At 47.8% G+C, this 19518-nt stretch overlaps 1 protein-coding gene across 1 annotated transcript in view; it reads right to left on the minus strand.

Moving 5' to 3' along the window:
* The window catches only part of LOC119931847 (myosin-1), a 53572-nt gene that overhangs the window by 19055 nt on the left and 14999 nt on the right, over window positions 1–19518 (minus strand). Inside the window, exons 12-26 of the mRNA XM_038750770.1 lie at window positions 17030–17148; window positions 14595–14744; window positions 11989–12159; window positions 11599–11911; window positions 10468–10544; window positions 7454–7541; window positions 7235–7352; window positions 6049–6172; window positions 5819–5955; window positions 4711–4966; window positions 2783–3025; window positions 2512–2688; window positions 1775–1920; window positions 1609–1699; window positions 1029–1418 (exon numbers count right to left, since the gene is read on the minus strand). Of these exons, the coding sequence (XP_038606698.1) occupies window positions 1029–1418; window positions 1609–1699; window positions 1775–1920; window positions 2512–2688; window positions 2783–3025; window positions 4711–4966; window positions 5819–5955; window positions 6049–6172; window positions 7235–7352; window positions 7454–7541; window positions 10468–10544; window positions 11599–11911; window positions 11989–12159; window positions 14595–14744; window positions 17030–17148 (2600 nt within the window). The remainder of the gene's footprint in view (window positions 1–1028; window positions 1419–1608; window positions 1700–1774; window positions 1921–2511; window positions 2689–2782; window positions 3026–4710; window positions 4967–5818; window positions 5956–6048; window positions 6173–7234; window positions 7353–7453; window positions 7542–10467; window positions 10545–11598; window positions 11912–11988; window positions 12160–14594; window positions 14745–17029; window positions 17149–19518) is intronic.

Genomic DNA, 19518 nt, shown 5'->3' on the forward strand with positions numbered 1-19518 from the left:
CTCCTGAGCACTAAGTACAGTGCTGTGCACAGAGAAAGCGATCAATAATCACCATTGATTAATAATAATAATGGCATTTATTCAGCGCTTACTATGTGCAAAGCACTGTTCTAAGCTCCGGGGAGGTTGCAAGGGGATCAGGTTGTCCCACGGGGGGCTCACATCTTCATCCGCATTTTCCAAATGAGGGAACTGAGGCCCAGAGAAGTGAAGTGACTTGCCCAGTCACATAGCTGACAAGCGGCGGAGCCAGAATTTGAACCCATGCCCTCTGACTCCTATGCCCCGGCTCTTTCCACTGAGCTCCTCCTTACCTCCTTCCCTTCTCCACAGCACCTGCATATATGTTTGTACGTATTTATTACTCTATTTATTTATTTATTTTACTTGTACATATCTATTCTATTTATTTTATTTTGTTAATATGTTTGGTTTTGTTCTCTGTCTCCCCTTCTAGACTGTGAGCCCACTGTTGGGTAGGGACCATCCCTATATGTTGCCAACTTGTACTTCCCAAGTGCTTAGTCCAGTGCTCTGCACACAGTAAGCGCTCGATAAATACGATTGATTGATTGATTGAGCTACGCTGCTTCCAGGCGCGAGACATATAGCCAAGACAACCCTTGGAACGGTGCTTTGTTCACTGAAAGCGCTTAATAAATCCCCTTTTTTATGGTGTTGGTTAAGCGCTTACTATGGGTCAAGAACTGTTCTAAGCTCTGGGGTAGATAGAAGTTTAATCCGACCGGATACAGAACCCGCCTCAAACGGGGCTCAAAGTCTAAGAAAGAGGGAGAGCGGGGATGGAATCCCCCATTTCGCAGATGAGGGAACTGAGGGGCAGAGAAGTGAAGTGACTCTCTCAGGGTCCGAAAGCAGCAGCTGGCGGAGAGGGGATTAAAACTGAAGTTTTCAGGCTTCCAGACCTGGGATCTTTCTGCTAGGCCACAATGCTTCCCTTTTACGCCTACTACTTCTTAAAGCTCTAACCCCATTATTTCGGTCGGCAAAGACAACTCCCGCGATACCTTGGCCTTGGAGACGGTCTCCATGTTGCCGGCCAAGTCGTCGATCTCCATCTTCATCTCGCTCTTCTCCTTCTCCAGCTTCTGCTTGACGCGCTGCAGGTTGTCAATCTGCTCCCCGAGCTCGGCCACGCTGTCGGCGTGCTTCTTGCGCAGGGTTGCCGCCGTGGCCTCGTGCTGCAGGGTGGCCTCCTCCAGGTCCCGCCGCATCTTCTGGAACTCGGCCTCGCGCTTCTTGTTCATCTCGATCTGGGCGGAGGTGGCCCCTCCGGCCTCCTCCAGCCGCTCGCTGATCTCCTCCAGCTCCCGGGACAGGTCGGACCTCTGCTTCTCCGCTTTGGCCCTTGATGCCCGCTCGGCCTCGATCTCCTCCTCCAGCTCCTCGATGCGAGCCTGGGGACGACACACGGGGAAAACGCGCTCCGGTCAGCCTCTCCCCGGCGCGACCCGACGGAAAGACCACGGGATTGGGAGGAGATGCCCGCTCGGCCTCGACGTGAGCCTGGGACCGACGCACGGAAAACATGCTCCGGTCAGCATCTTCCCGGGAACGCTCTCCCTTAGGGCGGGAGAAATGTCCGACCTGCAGCTCTTTGATCTTCTTCTGCAGCTGCATGCCCAGAGCCTGTTCATCCTCAATTTTGCTCTGCAGGTGGCTGATCTCAAACTCCTTCCTGTTGGAAAAGCAACAAGTGAGCGCGCATCAACTGAAGATGATCTTATGAAGCGGGGCTTCGCACCAGACTCACTTTTTGAACTTCTCATCGATCTGCTGTTTTTCATTCTCGATGTCCATTATGGACTCCTGGGCCAACTTCAGGTCTCCCTCGAGTTTCCTCTTGGCCCGTTCCAGGTCCATGCGAATTTTCTTCTCTTGCTCCAGAGATCCCTCGAGCTGAATGCAGGTAACAATGATTCATTCATCCATTTGATCGTATTTATTGAGCGCTTACTGTGTGCAGGGCACTGTACTAAGCGCTTGGGAAGTCCAAGTTGGCAACATATGGAGACGGTCCCTACCCAACAGTGGTCTCACAGTCTAGAAATGATAATATTTGTGATAGTTGTTCAGCGCATACTATGTGCCAGGCATCATTCTGAGCGCCAGGGTAGATCCGAGTCAATTGTGTTGGGCACACTCCAGTCAGAAACGACACGATAGAATCATGACATCTGTGGCTCAGTGGAAAGAGCCCGGGCTTTGGAGTCAGGGGTCATGGATTTGAATTGCCAGCTGTGTGACTTTGGGCAAGTCACTTAACTTCTCTGCGCCTCAGTTACCTCATCTGTAAAATGGGAATTAAGACTGTGAGTCTCCCATGGGACAACCTGATTTCCTTGTAACCTCCCCAGTGCTTAGAACAGTGCTTTGTAAGCGCTTAATAAATGTCATTATTATTATTATTATGACATGCCACCGAGAGGAGCGTTTCATCAGTCCTGATTCTGGAAAGGGAAGACCCGTGTTGTTTTCATTCGGGCTTACGTCATCCACTTGCTGTTCCAGCTTGGTCTTGGCCTTGGTGAGCGTGTTGACTTTGTCCTCCTCGGCCTGGAGGTCATCCAGGGTCTGCTGGTGGGCCTCCTGGAGAGCTTTCTTCTCTTTGGTCAGCTTGGCGATGGTCTCGTCCAGGCCGGCCATCTCCTCCGTCAGGTTCTTCACCTGGGGCGAGGGAAGGCGCGTTGCCCCGTGGCGCTCGGGGCCCGGGACAGCAGCGGCGGGGACGACGGGGAACCATCCCGTCCCCTTCCCTTACCTTGTTCTCGGTGGCGTGCTTCTCCTTCTCCACCTTGGCCAGAGTCAGCTCCAGGTCGTCGATGTCCTTCTTCAGCTCGGAACACTCGTCCTCCAGCTTCCTCTTCTTGGCCGTCAGCTCGGCGTTGATCTCCTCCTCGTCCTCCGCCCTCTCCGTCACCTCTTTGATTTTGGCCTCCAGCTGGATTTTCGTCTTGATCAGCTGGTCGCACCTCTCCTCCGCGTCGGCCAAGGCGTCCGCTTCCTAGAAGGAAGGTTAGAGGGTGACTCTTCTGTCACTTGTGCAGTTCATCTCATACAATTGGAGTCGCTTTATTTGCCTCGACATTTTTATCCGTTGCTTTTCCCACAAGAAGCAAAGTGGCCTTGTGGATAATGCCCGGGCCTGGGGCTCTGCCAGCTGTCTGCTGTGTGACCCTGGGCTATTCATTCATTCATTCATTCATTCATTCATTCATATTTATTGAGCGCTTACTGTGTGCAGAGCACTGTATTAAGCGCTTGGGAAGTACAAGTTGGCAACATCTAGAGATGGTTCCTACCCAACAGTGGGCTCACAGTCTAGAAGGGGGAGACAGAACAAAACGAAACATATTAACAAAATAAAATAAATAGAATAAAATGTACAAATAAAATAAATAAATAAATAGAGTAATAAATATTTACAAACATATATACATATATACAGGGCCAGTCACTTCACTTCTTCTCTGGGCCTCAGCTTCCTCAGCTGTAAAATGGGGATTCTATCCCTGTTTTCCCTCCGTCTTGGACTGTGAACCCCAGGTGGGATACGGACTGCGTCCGATCTGATCAACTCGTATCTACTCAGGTGTCTAGAGCCAACCTTGTACATATTTATGTACACACACACACAAACATGTGTAGGTTAGTACATATTTATTTATTTTATTTGTACATATTTATTCTATTTATTTTATTTTGTTAATATATTTTGTTTCATTCTCTGCCTCCCCCTTCTAGACTGTGAACCCACTGTTGGGTAGGGACCGTCTCTATACGTTGCCAACTTGTACTTCCCAAGCGCTTAGTACAGCGCTCTGCACTCAGTAAGCGCTCAATAAATGCGATTGAATGAATGAATGAATCCTTGTGACACATAGTAAGCACTTAAGAAATGTAATAATAATGTATTAGTAATGACAGGAACAGAGAACTTCTGCGTGCCTTATGCTAGGACTGTGCTTTCCATTTCCCAGATCTAAGGCCGAGATCTTGACTACGGCCCTGTCCTCGTGGGGCAGCACGGCCTAGTGGGAAGATCCTGGACGCGGAAGTTGCAAGGACTGGGTTTCCGAGACGGGTTCCGCCATTCGTTTGCTGCGAGACCTTGAGCAAGTCACCTCACTTCTCTGGGCCCCAGTTTCCTCATCTTAAAAATGGGGCTAAAACCCCAGTTCCCCCTCTTACTTAGGCCGTGAGCTGCATTTGGGACAGGGACACAGCGTGTCCAAACTGGTCCTCTTGTATGTTGCGTTAACTGCAGTTTTGGCCCACCAGAATCGCTTAACCAGTACCACCGTTACTATTCGTGAGAAGCAGCGTAGCTCAGTGGAAAGAGCCCGGGCTTTGGAGTCAGAGGTCAGGGGTTCAAATCCTGGCTCTGCCAATTGTCAGCTGGGTGACTTTGGGTAAGTCATTTCACTTCTCTGGGCCTCAGTTACCTCATCTGTAAAATGGGGGTGAAGACTGTGAGCCCCACGTGGGACAACCTGATTGCCTTGAATACACCCCAGCACTTAGAACAGTTCTCAGCACATAATTAGAGCTTAACAAATACCGACGTTATCATTATTATTATTATTATTATTCCTGGAGCACAAAGAATCATGTCTTAGGCTCACTACTCCCGGCACACAATAAGCACTTAACAGATACTGTAAAGAGCCCAAAAAACCTGACACTCACTGACTGGACTTGGAGTTGAAGGTCGTTCTTCTCCTGGGACAGGGTCACCATCTTCTCCTCCAGCTCCTTCCTTTTGGCCTCCGACTTGGCGAGCTCCTCTTTCGTCTTCTCGAACTCCTCCTTCATGTTGGCCATCTCCTTCTCCGTCTCGGCGCTCTTCAGCAGCGGCTTAATCTTGAAGTAGAGCTTCATCCAGGGCCAGTGCTTGACGTTCATGAAGGCGCGGATGTTGTACTGGATGCAGAAGATGGACTCCCTGCAAATCAAGAGCATTTCCGGTGAAGGAGCGGGCGTCGCACTGGACGGGAAGATGAACTCCCTCCCTGGAAATTGAGAACGTTTCAAATGAAGGCGCGCACGTTGCATTGGATGGGGAAGATGGGCTCTCTGAAATAAGAAAATGCAAAGTACATTTGTGTTCGGAGAGAAAAGGAAATCAGCAGGGTGAGGCCACGAGGCGACGGCCCACCCGATTTAATGGGGGTGTTAATTGTGGACGCCTAAGAAGCAGCGTGGCTCAGTGGAAAAGAGCCCGGGCTTTGGAGTCAGAGGTCATGGGTTCAAATCCCAGCTCCACCAATTGTCAGCTGTGTGACTTTGGGCAAGTCACTTAACTTCTCTTTGACTCAGTTCCCTCATCTGTAAAATGGGGATTAAGACTGTGAGCCCCCCGTGGGACAACCTGACCACCTTGTAACCTCCCCAGTGCTTAGAACAGCGCTTTGCATATAGTAAGTGCTTAACAAATGCTATCATTATTATCCAGGAGGCCTTCCCAGACTGAGCCCTTTCCTTCCTCTCCCCCTCTCCATCCCCCCATCTCACCTCCTTCCCTTCCCCACAGCACCTGTATATATGTATATATGTTTGTACATATTTATTACTCTATTTATTTATTTTACTTGTACATATCTATTCTATTTATTTTATTTTGTTAGTATGTTTGGTTTTGTTCTCTGTCTCCCCCTTTTAGACTGTGAGCCCACTGCTGGGTAGGGACTGTCTCTATATGTTACCAACTTGTACTTCCCAAGTGCTTAGTACAGTGCTCTGCACACAGTAAGCGCTCAATAAATACGATTGATGATGATGATATTATTATTATTACCTCCTCTCCACCATCTTCCTGTATTCCTCCCTCATGAGGAAACCACGACACCTGGCCTGGGTGCGCGTTATCAGCTGGGCCAGCTTGTCGTCTCGCATCTCCTCCAGGAGACCCAGGAGCCCGGCTTTGAAGAACACCTGGATGAGGGGGGAAGAGGAGCACAATCACCTCCCATCTCCCACCAGGAGTCCGGCCCGAAGGGCCCAGGGAGGACCGAGTCGGACCGGTACCTTGGTGTGGCCGAACTTATACTGCGTGTGGTCGATGTCGATGGACCCGAGGAGTTTCTCCGAGGCCTTCTTGCTGTCGATGAACTGCCCTTCCGGGATGGCACTCGCATTCAAGACCTTGTATCTGGCCGAGGAAGCAAATGTAAGGAAAATCCCCGAGACCACGATAATCGGGCAGCCAGGAGTGACACATCAGAAATAGGAAAGAGAAATTGGTCCATTTTCGGAAGGGGGGAGACCCTTCCTGTCTCCTTCCATTTCCTGAGCACCCCCCGCCCCCCACTCTTGCTCTTCTTTCCCTCCTCTCTTCCTCCATCTTCTCCTCTTTCCTTTATGTCCTCTTTCTTCTACGGTATTTGTTGAGGGTTTGCTCCATGTCAGCCACTGTTCCGAGCACTGAGAAGCAGCGTGGCTCAGTGGAAAGAGCTGGGGCTTTGGAGTCAGAAGTCATGGGTTCAAATCCCACCTCCACCACTTGTCAGCTGTGTGACTCTGGGCAAGTCACTTCACTTCTCTGTGCCTCAGTTACCTCATCTGGAAAATGGGGATGAAGACTGTGAGCCCGACATGGGACAACCTGATCATCTTGTAACCTCCCCAGAGTTTAGAATAGTGCTTTGCACATAGTAAGCGCGTACTAAATGCCATTAAAAAAAAGCACTGAGGTAGATACGAGCTAATCAAGTTAGACACCATCCATGTCCCTTGTGGGGCTCACAGTCTTAATCCCCATTTTATAGGTGAGGTGACTTAGGCCCAGAGAAGTGAAGTGATATCCTCAAAGTCACTCAGCAGACAAGTGATAGAGCCAGGATTAGAACGGAGGTCCTCTGATGCCCAGGCCCGAGGCTTTTTCCTTTAGGCCACCTTGATTCATTCATTCATTCAATCATATTTATTGAGCATTTACCGTGTTCAGAGAACTTTACTAAGCGCTTGGGTGAGTACAGTGCTTCTCTCCCTCCTTTTCTTCTCCTTTCTCCTTCCCTCCCTTCTTCACTTCCCCCTCTTCCTTCCTCTCTCCCCATTCCGCTACTCAATTCCCACTCTTAGCCTCAAAACTTTAGCACCCGTCTCCGGTCTTTCTTGCAAAATGCTCCGCGTGTGACAGCGTTTGTCGTTTCCCAAGTTATAATGACTCAACAGCAGGAGCCTCAAGAGAGGAGATTCACGGGAAGAGCCTCACCTCTGCTTGAAGTCGGCGTAAATGATCCTGCTGGGGAACCCCTTCCGGCAGATGCGGATGCCTTCGAGCACCCCGTTACAGCGCAGCTGGTGAAGGACGAGCTCATGTTCCATGGCCCCTGCAGACGGACACCCCACGAGTGAGCCCCCCGAACCTGGGGCATGGAGCGGAAAACCCGGGGCCCACCGGGCCAGCCGGGGCCTACGCTTCCCTCCTTACCGGGCGTTTTCGTCTCGTTGGGGATGATGCAGCGCACAAAGTGAGGGTGAGTGCTCCTCAGGTTGGTCATCAGCTTGTTCAGATTCTCCTAAGGGCCCAACAATAATAATGGTAATGTAATTGTGGTCCCTGTTAAGTGCTTGCCATATGCCAGGCGCTCTACGAAGAGCTGTCTCACATGGGGCCCACACTCTTAATCCCCATTTTACAGATGAGGTCACTGAGGCACCGTGAGGCACCAACCACTTTGAGGATATCACTTCACTTCTCTGGGCCTCAGTTACCTCATCTATAAAATGGGGATTAAGACTGTGAGCCCCACAAGGGACATGGACGGTGTCTAACTTGATTAGCTTGTATCTACCTCAGTGCTTTTTTTTAAATGGCATTTAGTAAGGTCCCCCAGCAGACAACTGGTGGAGCCGGGATTAGAATCCAGGTCCTTCTGACTCCCAGTATCCAGCCTCTAGGCCACGCTCCTGCTTACCATACAGGAAGGTTCCCACAACCTCGTATCAGAGACCACTACATTGTAATACTACTACTACTAATAATAATAATGATGGCATTTATTAAGCACTTACTATGTGCAAAGCACTGTTCTAGGTGCTGGGGAGGTTACAAGGTGATCAGGTTGTCCCACGGGGGGCTCACAGTCTTCATCCCCATTTTACAGATGAAGTCACTGAGGCTCAGTGAAGTGAAGTGACTTACCCAGTCACACAGCTGACAATTGGTGGAGCCAGGGTTTGAACCCATGACCTCTGACTCCAAAGCCTGGGTTCTTTCCACTGAGCCACGCTGCTTCTCTAGGTAGGTACGGTAACCAAAAGACGGTGACCCCGGGATGCCTCTCTCAGTTTTCCTACTTCTCTCTACTGACTTCTCTCTGACTTCTACTAATAGTATTGATTAGACAGTACTAATGTCTAATGTCCACTGTTTCTCAGCGCTTAGTAGAGTGCTCTGCACATGGTAAGTGCTTAATAAATACTATTACTGTTACCGCTAATAGGGACTATTTACTTCTAATGATAGCATTTATTAAGCGCTTACTGTGTGCAAAGCTCTGTTCTAAGCGTTGGGGAGGTTACAAGGTGATCAGGTTGTCCCACGGGGGGCTCATAGTCTTAATCCCCATTTGACAGATGAGGGAACTGAGGCCCAGAGAAGTGAAGTGACTTGCCCAACTGGCAGAGCCGGGAATTGAACCCCTGACCTCGGATTCCAAAGCCCGTGCTCTTTCCACTGGGCCACACTGCTTCAACTGTCTCAAATCTCCACCCACTCAATCTGCAGACTGGAAAGTCATATCCATTTACTGCGATACCTCCCCACCAACCTCCTTCTTCTGATCCCCACTTTCTCAAGTGAGATAGTCTCCTCAGGTCACGGCGCAGATCGCTCCCCTCGCCCCTCTCCTGCTCTTCCCTCTCCTCTCCCGTCTCCTCTCATTCATTCATTCAATCGTATTTATTGAGCACTTACTGTGTGCAAAGCACTGTACTAAGTGCTTGGGCGAGTACAATATAACATCAGACATATTCCCTGCCCATAACGAGCTCACAGTCTAGAACTCTCTCCTGTTCTTCCTTCTCCTCTCCCCTCTTCCCCTCCCCTGTTCTTCTCCGTCTCCCCTGTTCTCCCTTTTCCCCTACTCCCTCTCTCCCTTCTCCCTAAGCAGTGTGGCTCAGTGGAAAGAGCCCGGGCTTTGGAGTCTGAGGTCATGGGTTCGAATCCTGACTCCGCCACATGTCTGCTGTGTGACCTTGGGCAAGTCACTTAACTTCTCGGAGCCTCAGTTCCCTCATCTGTAAAATGGGGATGATGACTGTGCCCCACGTGGGACAACCTGATCACCTTGTATCCCCCAGCGCTTAGAACAGTGCTTTGCACATAGTAAGCACTTAACAAATGCTATTATTATTATTATTATTATTATTATTATTATTATCATATTCACCCTATCCAACATTCTCACACCCTTGAAGCCCTCAGACATCAAACAAACCCCCAACTAAACTACCTTCACCTGGTGCCCCCCCCCATCCTAAACCCCCACCCCCCGGGGGGCCGCCGATCATTGTAATGGTACGTATCAAGCGCTTACTATGTACCAGGCACTGTTCTAAGCGCTGGGGTAGATACAACATTGGACACCATCCCCGGCCCACATGGGCACAGTCCTCATCCCCATTTTCCCGATGAGGGAACTGAGGCCTAGGGAAGTGAAGCAGTTTGCCCAAGGTCACCCAGCAGCCTAGCGGCAGAGTGGGATTAGAACCCAGGGCCTTCCAACTTCCCAGGCCCGGGCTCGTTCCACTAGACCGCACTGCCCCTCATTCATTCATTCAATCGTATTTATTGAGCGCTTACTGTGTGCAGAGCACTGTACTAAGTGCTTGGGAAGTCCAAGTCAGCAACATATAGAGACGGTCCCTACCCGACAACGGGCTCACAGTCTAGAAGCAGCGTGGCTCAGTAGAAAAAGCCCGGGCTTTGGAGTCAGAGGTCATTCATTCATTCATTCAATCGTATTTATTGAGCGCTTACTGTGTGCAGAGCACTGTACTAAGCGCTTGGGAAGTCCAAGTTGGCAACATATAGAGACAGTCCCTACCCAACAGCGGGCTCACAGTCTAGAAGGGGGAGATAGACAACAAAACCCCGGCTCTGCCACTTGTCAGCTGTGTGACTTTGGGCAAGACACTTCACTTCTCTGGGCCTCAGTTCCCTCATCTGGAAAATGGGGATGAAGACTGTGAGCCCCATGTGGGACAACCTGATCACCCTCGTAACCTCCCCAGTGCTTAGAACAGTGCTTTGCACATAGTAAGCACTTAGTAAATGCCATCATCATTATTATTATTATTATTATTATTATTATTAGAAGGGGGAGACAGACAACAAAACAAATCATTTGAACAGGTGTCAAGTCGTCAGTTGGCAGCTTTGGCCGCCACTATAATTTCACGACCCAATCGAGGACGTTAGAAAAGATAACGGGACGGTACCCTGAAAAGCGCAGACACGGTCTGGAAGGAGGAGCCCTTCTTCTTGGCAGCCTTCTTGGCAGCACCACCACTGGCTTCTGAGGAGAAAAAGCACCATTCATTCAATCGTATTTATTGAGCGCTTACTGTGTGCAGAGCGCTCTGTGAGGCACTTGGGAGAGGACAATACTATGAATCATACTTCATTCATTCATTCAATCATATTTATTGAGCGCTTACTGTGTGCCGAATACTGTACTAAGCGCTTGGGAAGTCCGAGTCGGCAACATCTAGAGACGGTCCCTACCCGACAACGGGCTCACAGTCTAGAAGGGGGAGACGGACAACAAAACAAAACATGTGGACGGGTGTCAAGTCGTCAGAATAAATAGAAATAAGCTAGATGCCCATCATTAACAAAGTAAATAGAATAATAAATATGTACAAGTAAAATAAAAAGAGTAATATTACCAAGCACTCTGTGCAGAGCATTGTACTAAGGGCTTGGGAGAGTATAATATTGTGAGTCGTATTTACTGAGAGCTTAATGTGTGCAGAGCACTGAACTAAACACTCCTACAGCAGAGTTAGGAGACACATTCCCTGCCCTCAACAGTCTAGAGGATGTCCCGTTTTGACTGTGGGAAATGATCCTCAATTATATATGAGCACTTATTTTCTGCAAAGCACTGTACTAAGCGCTTGGAAGGGTATAGTAAGCTCTGCACACAGTAAGCGCTCAATAAATACGATTAGAGAAGAAGCGTGGCTCAGTGGAAAGAGCCCGGGCTTTAGAGTCAGAGGTCATAGGTTCAAATCCCGGCTCCGCCACTTGTCAGCTGTGTGACTTTGGACAAGTCACTTCACTTCTCTGGGCCTCGGTGACCTCCCTCATCTATAAAATGGGGATGAAGACTGTGAGCCCCCCGTGGGACAACCTGATCACATTGTAACCTCCTCAGCGCTTAGAACAGTGCATTGCACATAGTAAGCGCTTAATAAATGCCATCATCATCATTATTATTATTATTATTATTAAATATGACTGAATGAATGAATACAGTGCAGTAGAGTTGGGAATCACGTCCCCTGCCCACGGCATCTGTTTTGAGTGTCCTCGACCCTCCAGAATATTAAATCTCGGAGACTTACCGGCTTCGGCGGCCGCGGCCGCACCGGAAAACAGGTAGGCCAGAGTCTTCAGGGAAGATTTCTGATACAGGCCCACGACGGTCTCGTTCAGGGGGTCCTTGTTCTTCTCCAGCCAGCCCGTGATGTTATAGTCCACGGTGCCGGCGTAGTGGATCAGGGCGAAGTGGGCCTCGGCCTTGCCCTTGGTCGGCTTGGGCTTCTGGAAGTTGTTGGACTTGCCCAGGTGCTGGTCGTAGAGCTTGTTCTTGAAGGAGGTGTCCGTGGCCTTGGGGAACATGCACTCCTCCTCCAGGATGGAGAAGATGCCCATCGGCTGTGGGGAGAAGAGAGCCGGTCGGCGGGGCGGGGCGGGGGACGGGGGGAGAGGGCGGGCCCGCCGGCCGGACCCACCTTCTCGATGAGCTCGATGCATGCGGCCAGGTCCATGCCGAAGTCGATGAACTCCCACTCGATGCCCTCCTTCTTGTACTCCTCCTGCTCCAGCACGAACATGTGGTGGTTGAAGAACTGCTGCAGCTTCTCGTTGGTGAAGTTGATGCACAGCTGCTCCAGGCTGTTGAACTGCACAAGCGGACACAGTCGCTTCTCTCGCAACTAGCTGCGGCGCTCATAATTATCCCTAACGAGCATCTCTAGACATCCCTAATTTCTAATTAGGATCCTTCCACCCAAACTGTAATCCATTTTGCTCGGAATAATCCCCTTCAGTCTACTCGTTTAGCACAGTGACGACAAATTTATTTGTCTCTGTGGGTTCTTTCTTTTCCCTGCAAATGGAAAAATGCTGAGGGGAATCTGTTTGCCACTCTTCTTCCTATTAAGTCTCAGTCGCTACTGTTAATCATCTTCCCAGGGTTTCTCTGCTGGATCTCTGCCACCCCGTTGACCTACATCAGGGATTTTCTTCTTAGGACTTGTACTTCCCAAGCGCTTAGTACAGTGCTCTGCACACAGTAAGCGCTCAATAAATACGATTGATGATGATGATGACTTGCTCCCCTCAAATTCACAGCTCGTCCCCCGGGTTCCCCACTCCTACCGGTCGAATTTCTAGAATACTTTCCTGCGACCAAACATAGCATCTCCCCTCTGATGGGCTGTAATTGAATGTTAATTGATTTCATACCATAAATTGCCTGATTAACTTGTATCTACCTCGGCGCTTGGAACAGTTCCTGACACATAGCAAGTGCTTAGCAAATATTAATATTATTTTGATTATTACTGTGACATTTTTCCCGGTCATTTTCTCAGCTCCTTTTTTGACATGCATAGAGTTCTTTGTGTGAAACTAGGTTTGTCACATGAGTGATGATTATGTATTTAATATATATAGTGTGGCTCAGTGGAAAGAGCCCAGGCTTTGGAGTCAGAGGTCATGGGTTCAAATCCCTGCTCCCCCACTTGTCAGCTGTGTGACTTTGGGCTAGTCACTTAACTTCTCTGTGCCTCATTTCCTTCATCTGGGAAATGAGGATTAAGACTGTGAGCCCCATGTGGGACAACCTGATCACCTTGTGTCCTCCCCAGCACTTAGAGCAGTGCTTTGCACATAGTAAGCGCTTAATAAATGTCATCATTATTATTATTATTATTATTATATGTATGGGGGGATATATGGACACACAAACCCTCCCCACACAAATACATATGTATATATTTACACGTATGTGCATTGATTTATATAACAATATGTGTATACATGTGCAAGTATGTGTATATATATATATATTTTATATATGTATATATATATATATTTTTATATATATATATATTATATATATATTTTAGACTGTGAGCCCACTGTTGGGTAGGGACTGTCTCTATATGTTGCCAACTTGTACTTCCCAAGCACATAGTACAGTCCTCTGCACACAGTAAGTACTCAATAAATACGATTGATTGATTGATATATATACACATGATATACCGTTGATTGATACATATACCTAAGGAGGAGAAAGAGCTGTTCTTTGAATAAAATTTATAATTGTGGTATTGGTTAAATACTATTTGCCAAGCACTTGAACTGAATGCTGGGGTAGATATAAGACAATTAGGTGGGGAGAGTACAATATGATGAATCATGTAGTATAATCCCTGTCTTATATGGAGCTTAGTGTCTAAGTAGAAGGGAGAACAGGCATCCAGCACTTAGAACAGTGCTTTGCACATAGTAAGCGCCTAACCAATACCATCGTTATTATTATTTAATTCCCACTTTACAGATGAGGAAGACGCAACTCAGAGAAGTGAAGTGATTTGCCCACGGACACACAGCAGGCAAGTGGCGAAAGTTAGGATTAGAGCCCAAGTCCTCTGACTCTAGACTGTGGGCCCATTGTTGGGTAGGGACCGTCTCTATATGTTGCCAACTTGGACTTCCCAAGCGCTTAGTCCAGTGCTCTGCACACAGTAAGCGCTCAATAAATACGATTGAATGCATGAATGACTCCCAAGCCCGGGCTCTTTCCACTAGGCCAGGGTGCTTCCAAATCTCCCAAGCGCTTAGGACAGTGCTCTGCACACAGTAAGTGCTCAATAAACATGACCGAATGATGTGGCATTCCGATAATAGCCAAATTGTATGGCCAATACCCAGGGTCATCCTGTTTCACCCACTTTCGAATTTCACCTTATATTTGGCAGCGAGGAGAGAAGATAATAATAATGATGGTGTTTGTTAAGCACTTACTATGTGCAAAGCACTGTTCTAAGCGCTGGGGGGGTTCCTAGGTGATCAGGTTGTCCCACGGGGGGCTCACAGTCTTAATCCCCATTTGACAGATGAGGTAACCGAGGGCCACTGAAGTGACTTACCTAAAGTCACACAGCTGGCAGTTGGCGGAGCCGGAATTAGAACCCATGACCTCTGACTCCAAAGCCCAGGCTCTTTCCACCGAGCCCCGCGTTCATATCTTCTATGAATCCCTAATCCCATTTGCCTCCAAAGCCTCAACTCCCCCTCGCCCCCTTCCCGGTGTCGGCCGGCTCACGTCGAAGATCTCGAAGCCGGCGATGTCCAGGACTCCGATGAAGTACTGCCGGGGCTGCTTGGTGTCCAGCTGCTGGTTGATGCGGGTCACCATCCACAGGAACATCTTCTCGTAGACGGCCTTGGCCAGGGCGCCCACCGCGTTGATCACCTGGCAGAACGAAGGGGCAGACCCCAGTCTGACCAAGTAATACTGATTACTGTGGTCTTCGTTAAGTGCTTACTACGTGCTTCCTCCCCATTCCTCCCCCCCCCGCACTGCCCTACCTCCTTCCCCTCCCCACAGCACCGGTATATATGTTTATACAACGTGGCTTGGTGGAAAGAACCCGGGCTTTGGAGTCAGAGGTCATGGGTTCAAATCCCCGCTTCACCCATTGTCAGCTGTGTGACTTTGGGCAAGTCACTTCACCTCTCTGTGCCTCAGTTCCCTCATCTGGAAAATGGGGATTAAGACTGTGAGCCCCAAGTGGGACAACCTGATCACCTTGTATCCCCCCCAGCGCTTAAAACAGTGCTTTGCGCATAGTAAGCACTTAACAAATACCATTATTGTTATTATTATTTATTTTACTTATACGTATTTACTATTCTATTTATTTTGCTAATGATGTGCATCTTCCTTTACTTCTATTTGTTCTGATGACTTGACACCCGTCCACATGTTTTGTTTTGTTGTCTGACTCCCCCTTCTAGACTATGAGCCTGTTGTCGAGTGGGGACCATCTCTATATGTTGCCAACTTGTAATACCATTGTTATTATCATTTATTTTACTTGTACATATTTCCTATTCTATTTATTTTGTTAATGATGTGCATCTACCTTTACTTCTATTTGTTCTGATGACTTGACACCCGTCCACATGTTTTGTTTTGTTGTCTGCCTCCCCCTTCTAGACTGTGAGCCTGTTGTCGAGTGGGGACCGTCTCTATATGTTGCCAACTTTTAATACCATTGTTATTATTATTGTTATTATCATTTATTTTACTTGTACGTATTTCCTATTCTATTTATTTTGTTAATGATGTGCATCTACCTTTACTTCTATTTATTCTGACAACTTGACACCCATCCGCATGTTTTGTTTTGTTCTCTGCCTCCCCCTTCTAGACTGTGAGCCCGTTGTCAAGTGGGGACCATCTCTAGATGTTGCCAACTTGGACTTCCCAAGCTCTTAGTCCAGTGCTCTGCACACAGTAAGCACTCAATAAATACGATTGAATGAATGAAATGAATGAACCACGTGCCCAGCACCGTACTGAGCACTGGGGTAAGAATGATAATAATAATAATGATGATGGTATTTGTTAATCGCTTACTCTGTGCAAAGCACTGTTCTAAGTGCTGGGAGGATACAAGGTGATCAGGTTGTCCCATGTGGGGTTCACAGTCTTAATCCCCATTTTACAAATGAGGTCACTGAGGCCCAGAGAAGTGAAGTGACTTGCCCAAAGTCCCACAGCTGACAATTGGTGGAGCTGGGATTTGAACCCATGACCTCTGACTCCAAAACCCGGGCTGTTTCCACTGAGCCATGCTGCTACCTCTAGATGCAAGCTTGTCAGGTCCTGCACGGGGCTCACAGTCTGATTGAATCCCCATTTTGCAGATGAGGGAACTGCGATCCAGAGAAGAGAATAATAATAATAATAATAATAATAATGGCATTTATTAAGCACTTACTATGTGCAAAGCACTGTTCTAAGCACTGGGGAGATACAAAGTCTGATTCCCTTCCCCACTGCACCTGTATATATGTATATATGTTTGTACATATTTGCTACTCTATTTATTTATTTTACTTGTACATATCTATTCTATTTATTTTATTCTGTTAGTATGTTTGGTTTTGTTCTCTGTCTCCTCCTTTTAGACTGTGAGCCCACTGTTGGGTAGGGACTGTCTCTATACGTTGCGAACTTGTACTTCCCAAGCGCTTAATACAGTGCTCTGCACACAGTAAGCGCTCAATAAATACGATTGATGATGATGATGATACAAAGTGATCAGGTTGTCCCATGGGGGGCTCACAGTCAACCCCCATTTTACAGATGAAGTAACCGAGGCCCAGAGAAGTGAAGTGACTTGCCCAAGGTCACACAGCTGACAATTGGCGGAGCCGGGATTTGAACCCACCTCCACTGACTCCAAAGCCCGGACTCTTTCCACTGAGCCACGCTGCTTCTGTAGATGCAAGATAGGTCCTGCACGGGGCTCACAGTCGTCTGATTGAATCCCCATTTTGCAGATGAGGGAACTGAGATCCAGAGAAGGGAAGTGACTTGTCCAAGGTCACCCAGCAGTTGAATGGAGGAGCCGGGATGAGGACCCCCTCCCAGGCCCGCGCTCTCTCCACTAAGCCGTGTTGCTTCTCTGAGGGAGCCAACGTCTCGGTCTATATACTAGACTCCGGTCCCCGGAGAGGAGGGCCTACCTGTTGAACGGTCTGGCCCTTGGTGACGTACTCGTTGCCGACTTTCACCCTCGGGTAGCACAGAGCCTTGAGCAGGTCGGCCGAATTCAGACTTTGCAGGTAGGCCGCTTTGTCGGCAACTACGAGATGGAGGTAGGGTGAAAGGAACGACAGATGTGAGGCACAAAGGACCCCGATTTCTCCGAAAAGTCGCAGGGGGTGGCCAGAGTTCACCATCAATCGTATTTATTGAGCGCTTACTGTGTGCCGAGCACTGTACTAAGCGCTTGGGAAGTCCAAGTTGGCAACACACAGAGACAGTCCCTACCCAACAGTGGGCTCACAGTCCAAAAGTTGTTCTCTGGACCCCCTCCGTTCGAGAAGCAGCGTGGCTCAGTGGAAAGAGCCCGGGCTTTGGAGTCAGAGGTCATGGGTTCGAATCCCAGCTCCACCAGTTGTCAGCTGTGTGACCTTGGGCAAATCACTTCACTTCTCTGAGCCTCAGTTCCCTCATCTGTAAAATGGAGGTTAAGACTGTGAGCCCCCTGTGGAACCACCTGATCACCTTGTAACCTCCCCGGCGCTTAGAACAGTGCTTGGCACATAGTAAGTGCTTAATAAATGCCATTGTTATTATTATTATCACCTTGTAACCTCCGCAGCACTTAGAACAGTGTTTTGCACATAGTAAGCGCTTAATAAATGCCATTATTATTATTATTGTTATTATTATCACCTTGTAAACTCCGCAGTGCTTAGAACAGTGCTTTGCACATAGTAAGTGCTTAATAAATGCCATTATTATTATTATTATTATCACCTTGTAACCGCCGCAGCACTTAGAACAGTGTTTTGCACATAGTTAGCGCTTAATAAATGCCATTATTATTATTATTGTTATTATTATCACCTTGTAACCTCCGCAGCGCTTAGAACAGTGATTTGCACATAGTAAATCCTTAATAAATGCCATTATTATTATTATTATTGTTATCACCTTGTAACCTCCGCAGCACTTAGAACAGTGGTTTGCACATAGTAAGCACTTAATAAATGCCATTATCATTATTATTATTATTATCACCTTGTAACCTCCGCAGCCTTAGAACAGTGCTTTGCACATAGTAAGTGCTTAATAAATGCCATTATTATTATTATTATTATCACCTTGTAACCTCCACAGCACTTAGAACAGTGCTTTGCACATAGTAAGCACTTAATAAATGCCATTATTATTATTATTATTATTATACCTTGTAACCTCCGCAGCACTTAGAACAGTGCTTTGCACATAGTATCACCTTGTAATAATAATAATAATGATGGCATTTATTAAGTGCTTACTATGCACAAAGCACTGTTCTAAGCGCTGGGGAGGTTCCAAGGTGATGAGGTTGTCCCACGGGAGGCTCACAGTCTTAATCCCCATTTTACAGATGAGGTAACTGAGGCCCAGAGAAGTGAAGTGACTTGCCCAAAGTCACACAGCTGACAATTGGCGGAGCTGGGATTTGAACCCATGAACTCTGACTCCAAAGCCCGGGCTCTTTCCACTGAGCCACGTTGTAACCTCTGCAGTGCTTAGAACAGTGCTTTGCACATAGTAAGCGCTTAATAAATGCCATTATTATTATTATTATTATTATTATCACCTTGTAACCTCCACAGCGCTGGCACCTAGTAAGCGCTTAATAAATGCCATTATTATTATCATTATTATTATTATCACCTTGTAACCTCGGCAGCGCTTGCACCTAGTAAGCGCTTAATAAATGCCATTATTATTATCATTATTATCACCTTGTAACCTCCGCAGTGCTTGCACCTAGTAAGCGCTTAATAGATGCCATTATTATTATTAATGAAAACCCATTTTGTGGCCGAACTGGGTTGGCTTATTTCTCTCTATTTCCTCATTCTATAAACAGGAAAGAACTCCAGAAATGGCACTGCCGGGAGGATAAGCGGTGTGGCTCAGTGGGAAGAGCCCGGGCTTTGGAGTCAGAGGTCACGGGTTCGAATTCCGGCTCCGCCAATTGTCAGCCGTGTGACTTTGGGCAAGTCACTTCTCTGGGCCTCAGTGACCTCATCTGTAAAATGGGGATTAAGACTGTGAGCCCCATGTGGGACAACCTGATCCCCTTGTATCCCCCCCAGCGCTTAGAACACCATCATCATCATCAATCGTATTTATTGAGCGTTTACTGTGTGCAGAGCACTGTACTAAGCGCTTGGGAAGTACAAGTTGGCAACATATAGGGAAGCAGCGTGGCTCAGTGGAGAAGAGCCCGGGCTTTGGAGTCAGAGGTCATGGGTTCAAATCCCGGCTCTGCCAATTGTCAGCTGTGTGACTTTGGGAAAGTCACTTAACTTCTCTGTGCCTCAGTTACCTCATCTGTAAAATGGGGATTGAGACTGTGAGCCCCACGTGGGACAACCTGATCACCTTGTAAAATCCCCAGCGCTTAGAACAGTGCTTTGCACATAGTAAGCGCTTAATAAATGCCATC

This window comes from Tachyglossus aculeatus, chromosome 8 (assembly GCF_015852505.1).
Source record: "Tachyglossus aculeatus isolate mTacAcu1 chromosome 8, mTacAcu1.pri, whole genome shotgun sequence".
Taxonomy (NCBI): domain Eukaryota; kingdom Metazoa; phylum Chordata; class Mammalia; order Monotremata; family Tachyglossidae; genus Tachyglossus; species Tachyglossus aculeatus.